This window comes from Protomyctophum parallelum (genome assembly GCF_964188405.1).
Source record: "Protomyctophum parallelum genome assembly, chromosome: 6".
Taxonomy (NCBI): domain Eukaryota; kingdom Metazoa; phylum Chordata; class Actinopteri; order Myctophiformes; family Myctophidae; genus Protomyctophum; species Protomyctophum parallelum.
The window spans coordinates 17,031,392-17,037,630 of NC_139701.1; the positions used below are offsets into that span (position 1 = coordinate 17,031,392).

A 6,239-nucleotide genomic window follows, 5' to 3' on the forward strand; every position below is an offset into this window, starting at 1 on the left:
TTGTTATCAAATGTTTTTTATTTTAAGACAAAAAACACAATAAGACACGTTAACAACATGATTTGGCATAGCCCTCTACCATATTGCCATGTTTCGCGAAAACCGAGCTGCTATTTTTGTCGGAAGGAGAAGAAATATACTGAATTGTAGTCAGTGTATTGTGTTCTCTACTGTACTGTACTATTTTTGGAAAACCCTTCGAGAAATGACAGTTACCGTGTGGGCGTCCCCAGGGGGTCCCCATACATCCAGACCCCAACGAATGCGCCCAGGGTGCCGGCCTGGTTCCGGAAAGCTGCCCAGTGTCCGAAACGGTCGAGAAATGACAGAGTTTACCGTGTGAGAAATGGGTCCCCGGAACATCCAGACCCCCAGGAACGCGTATTGTACTCTGTGCCACTTTAGTTTGCTATACTGTACTGGCCACTGTAGGTACTTTAGGTGTTGCAGCTGTTATTGTATCTTTTCCCTTTTTTGCTTCCCATATGATGAATTCCTGTTCTGTACTTTAGCTACATAGAAATGTCTATTTGTATGTCTCTAAATGTCTGTATGTCTTTAAATGTTTTGATGAATTGAACAATGTGGACCCTGTTGTAAACAAGTGTAATGCTTAATTGGGTCGTCCACTCACAGTTGACAGTCTTTGTATTGAGTTTGTGCTTAAAATGTACTGTAAATTCTACAAACTGTTAATAAATATTTCAATCAATCAATCAATCAATCCGTGCTCGGACATACATATACACACACACAGAGACAGACACACATAACTTCCTATTGGAGCCGAGGCACTGCTCAAAAACACAAATACAAAAGGGACCAAAGTCCCTTCAGGCTTTACCTTAAAAAAACAATATCATGAACAACAGGCAACATTGAAGCTTTCTCTAGAGGCCCTCAAAATAATATTTAAATCTAATCTTAAAACATTTGTAGTTGTAGTTCGCCATCTTCTGGTTGAAAACATTTTACCTCATATGCCATGGAGGGAGGTTTTTATTCCAATCAAATATGAAGAATAGATTAATAGAAATGATCTGGCATGAATGGATGTGTGAAACAGTAATTACAGTAATCAAAGTACAATTAGTACATAATATACAAGTGTCCTTTGAGGGAAAGAGAGAAAATAAAGTTCACGCATCAACAGTCTGTCTGTCTCTCTCTCCCTCTCTCTCTCTCTCTATAAAAAAAAAAAAAAAAGGATTGTATTGTTTATGTCAATATAAATTGTATTATTATATACTTCAGCCCCAATTCACATTCACAAGCACATTCACATCTACGCTATTCTCACAAGATAAACAATACATCACATGATTATAAAATATTTGAGAATATTTGAGATATTTCTCTTGCAACAAATATATGTTTGGTGAAATGTCTAAGAGAGAGAGAGACACAGACAGACAGACAGACAGACAGGCAGACAGACACGAGAGAGAGAGAGAGAGAGAGAGAGAGGGAGGGGGGGGGGGGGTTACCGTTACCTAGTAACGGTAAACATACTCTGTGAAGAAAGAGTTGTTTTGCATGCCATTTTGATTTAAGGATTAGAACATTTTCAAATCTTCAAGTTTTGATCATTAGCGTTTATCCTTCAGCACAGCTGTTATTTAATTTAGACTCTAGAGACAACTGTTCCTCGACAGTGTGAACAAAAACAATTACAAAACAAAAAACAATGTCTGCCATACTTGAACAACAAGCAGACATCACCAAAGTGCTGAGTTTTCTTCAGAAATGGGATCACGGTAACAGGCTAGAGCGCAGTCGCATGTTGAACACTTTTCTGTGCCAGAACACAGGTAAGACATGTCTGGAGCTGGAGCAGGAGTTTGCACAGGTAGCCAGTCTCTTTTTGGCTCGTCTCACAACCTGGATGAGGCTGACGTATCCTTACTTTGAGCGTGTGGCACTGTAATGTAGTGACTGACAAGTGGCAGCAAATTTCAGATGCAGTCCTTTACTGAACTTTCAGGTACATGTTTGGGACATACTTGGGTCTCCAGTTGAAAGCAATCAGGGTTTTCCTCTCTGCATCAAGTAGGTCAGTGCTGGGACGGGTGGAGTGAAATATCTTGTAAAATTATATCTTTTAACATAGCCCACTAGTAGTGTGCCATTCTCATTATTCCTACTTTTCCAAATTCCTCAGCCATCAGTATATCATAGAATTTCTGGAGGACGGAGGAGTTCTCACCCTGCTGGAGATTTTGGACCAGACCCAGACAAAGGAGGAGGCTAAGACAGAGGCCCTGCGTCTGCTGCAAACAGTCTCAAACGCTGGGCACAAACACAAGGAGCTCATCTGTGAAATGCATGGTACATTTGGCACATACTGTAATTATACTGTCATGCAGCATCATGCAGTATACACACACTGCTAGTGCAACCACAATAACATTTTGTGTATTATTATTATTGTCCAATGTCCACAATACACATCACATTAACTATACGTCTCCAGGTGTGAGAGTCATAACGGAGTGCCTGGCAAAGTCAAAAATAGACGAAACCCAAGAGACAGCACAGGCCCTGCTTGAGTCATTGGCTCATGGAAACCCCAAATACCTGAACCAAGTCTACCAAGGACTGATCACCCTCATGCCTTGTACCGTCCCTAAGGCCCAGCAGCTGGTTCTTCAAACTCTGTGCATTGTTCAGGTAACAGCTAAGACCTACTGTATGGAGCACACACGCACACACGCACGCACACACAAATACTCCAATTAATTTTATTCACTACAATTCTTTTCTTTGACAGTCCAAAGTAAGGACGGCCCATCCCAGCATAGTGGAGCCCCTGCTGAATATGCTCAGGTCTTTGCGTCTGGATGTACAGAATGAAGGTAAGCACAACTTTAGGCTTCAACTACTGCAGTACTGTTTCCATTCCAGGCCTTATTCCCTTCTGAAATAAAAACATATTTTTCTGGAAGAATTGTTACATCTGCAAAAGAGATAAGCGCCCTACTCCCAAAGAAGAAGTTTTAAGAAATTCCAGAGTAGGCCTAATCTAATATTATATACGATCGTTTTCGTTTGTTTCAAGATATGCAAATAAAAAATAAGGAAATTCACAAATACCTCAAACGTAACTCAAATTGATGTAAAATTATATAAGTTGATGTAAAACAGTGAGGGGATGTAGGAAATGAGCAAACAAGTCAAAATCACTGGTATGCCCCTTATTAAGTCACTATTGAGCCCTGTCATTATGTTGCATTTCTCTGGCAGCGATCAAACTCATCGTGGATCTGAGAGAGCACGAGGTGAAGCCAGCACTACTCCATGGCCTGGTGGCTCTGCTGAGGCCTGCCAAGGAGAGACCGCAGCAGGATCAGCTTCTAGAAGGTGGCATATCTTATTCCTCTCACTTTGCTGTAATGAGGTATACTAGAATGACTAGTAGATGGCTTATGTTTATTTTTATTTTTAAGGAAGATGAGTGAGATCAAATCTGTCTAATCATTTCTAAGCTTTGTTAACCCACAGATCCTGAGGCGATCAAGATGGCTAAATCTTTTCCTGTTTTTGTCCAGCAAGCAGCTGCAGCCAAAGCAATACGGTACAATAATAAAATAAATACAAAATCAAATACCTATACCATAGAACTCCTGGAAACAAATTTATGCTACACACAAAACTGCATGCGCACACACACACACACACACACACACACACACAAGCACACACACACACACACAACAAAAACACAGATTAAAGACAGAGACTGTTCTGAATTTATAATAAAAGGGACTTTAGGCTATTGTTGCAACAAGGAGATAATTTACAATCCCACACTCCATTCTGTCTCAAATGACTCAGAGCAGATTCAACTTTATATTAACTCCTTATCAAGCAGTAATCAATTGTCCATGTGATGTGCTAAAGGTTGCTGGCCCAGAGCAGTCAGGAGCTTTCTCAGGAGCTGCTCTCCCTCAGAGTGGTCCATCATCTGTTATATGCTATGGGGAACCAGGAACATGCTGATGCTCAGATACAAGCTAGTCTGGCTCTGGAGGTGCAAAGGCTTTACTTGTATCTACAGTACTACTTGTAACACATTTTAAACAGCACAGGTTTTAGTTAGCTAAGCTTCATATGTTTAACTCTCTCTCCTCTATTGTCTCTCTTCTATTTCTACGCCTAGCACTTTGTGCGAACACATCCAATTATAGAAGAGCATGTGCAAAGAGGAATGGGAAGTGCACTGTTTGCAGCCTTCATGGTAATTAAGTTTATCAGTTATCCCGGAAGTTTTAAATGCTAGAACGTGAATATGCTGTTGCTGTAGAATAGATGAATGTCAATCAATCAATCAATCACACATTGCCTTCCACCCCCAAACGCTATGTTCTCTGCAGGACAAAGCAGAGGCGCTGCACATGAACATGGATGACATGCAGGCAGAAGTTATTCAATCAAACAAAGTGAATGTATCTGAAGGACAAGGTACACAGGTTCCAAAATCTATACAATAGTAAACACACACACACACACACACACACACACACACACACACACACACACACACACACACACACACACACACACACACACACACACACACACACACACACACACACTTGCATGATGCATTGATTTGTGTAATTTTTATATTTGTTTATTTGTATCACAGCCACAGGCGCATCGATGAGCTCTGCAGGGCACTGACAAGAGCAGCATATGATGCAGATTTTAGAATGATTCAAAATAAATAAAAACATGTGCCTTACTTTATCTGTTTGTACATGTACGATTCATCTTTATGTGAAAACGTAAAAATTCAATACAAAATGTTATTAAAAGAAAGGCAAGGAAGCAACCATGGGTGTTCAGGAGGTATGCAGGTACTGTATACAAAATGTAAAAATAGTAAAAAGGTGCTCCTGGGATCAATCGGGATAACACATCTATAGAAAAAAGCGGAGATCCGGGCATGTGCACCTAATAGTTAAAAAAGGAGGAAAACTTTATTCAACTGACATGTTTCGACCTATACGGTCTTCATCAGGGCTAACAAAACACAGAGCAACAGACTCCAACCAGTCCAGCAATTAACCATTTAGAAGCAGATCAAGTGGTTCAACTCATTACATCGTTATTACACAAGAACAATCAGAAAATCATCAAATAGAGAAAAAAAGGAAACGTGTGTGAAAGGACCAATCAAATGAAAAAATACATTGGAAAGGCTACACCATTAAAGATAGATATAAATGTAATATAATGTATAGCATATTTGTCACTCCTAACGGACTCAGAACGAGGCAAGGTATAGTTCTTTTATCACTGGTAGATTTATTGTCTGTCACACAATCAATCCACAACGTCAAACTGTTGTAAAATAAAGCATAAAACGAACATTCAGATTAGAACCAAACAATACCGAAACATTATCATAAGAAACAATAACAAATGCAGAAAGGAAACAATAAACACACCTCACTGGCGCTGCTGCATAAACCGAAGGGAATGAAAGGACGTCTTTGCCCTCTGAAGTGCCCATAAACACAGCGACACTGAAATACAATTCATTCCATGAATAAGACATTTAAACCACACAATGTCAATATGTCTTGATGTAACGGTTACAACTCTAAACACACGAACCTGTTGGTCAGCAACACGCTGTAAACAAACCGCCCGGCATCTCTACGAAACGGAAGTGGAACAATGATTGTGCCCCATTAGGCAGCGTCTAGTGAGCTCATCTAGGGCAGCGTCTAGTGAACAGATCTAATGAACAGATTTAAGGCTTCCGGTGGACGATCTCTTCAAAATAAGAGTACCCTCTAGAGTATTGAAAAAAAGTTTAATTTGCACATTAAAACTACAAATTAAGCATTTAAATGATGCTATATGATGCTATAAGACACACATTATGTTTCTGTGTAAAAATAAGTAATTAAATCATTATAATAATAATAATAAAGTTATCTAAATGGATAAATGCTATTCACTGGAGTGCATGGACTTTATAAAGTGGACACTGGACAAAAGACGGCTCCGCGAGGCAACTATCTGGACATACCCACGCGTTCGGGGAGATGTCCTGTACCACACCCCACTCTCCGCTAAGCAGGAGAGGTGTAAAATTCACAGCAGCAGACCTTCTACTGGGGTCAAGGCTGACAAAAAGTACCGTTTCCGGACCCAGAATGGACACTGGACAAAAGACGGCTCCGCGAGGCAACTATCTGGACATACCCACGCGTTCGGGGAGATGT

At 40.2% G+C, this 6,239-nt stretch overlaps 1 protein-coding gene across 1 annotated transcript; it reads left to right on the plus strand.

The window, feature by feature from the left end:
* Positions 1-1,687: 1,687 nt before the first annotated feature.
* On the plus strand, positions 1,688-4,683 carry armh1 (armadillo like helical domain containing 1; the record flags this gene model as incomplete). Its single annotated transcript, XM_083766644.1, has 11 exons — positions 1,688-1,896; positions 1,985-2,053; positions 2,162-2,328; positions 2,474-2,670; positions 2,771-2,855; positions 3,244-3,360; positions 3,502-3,574; positions 3,901-4,030; positions 4,160-4,237; positions 4,374-4,461; positions 4,649-4,683. Coding segments are annotated over 11 exons (1,248 nt in total), but the record flags the coding sequence as incomplete, so codon positions are not given.
* Positions 4,684-6,239: the final 1,556 nt, after the last annotated feature.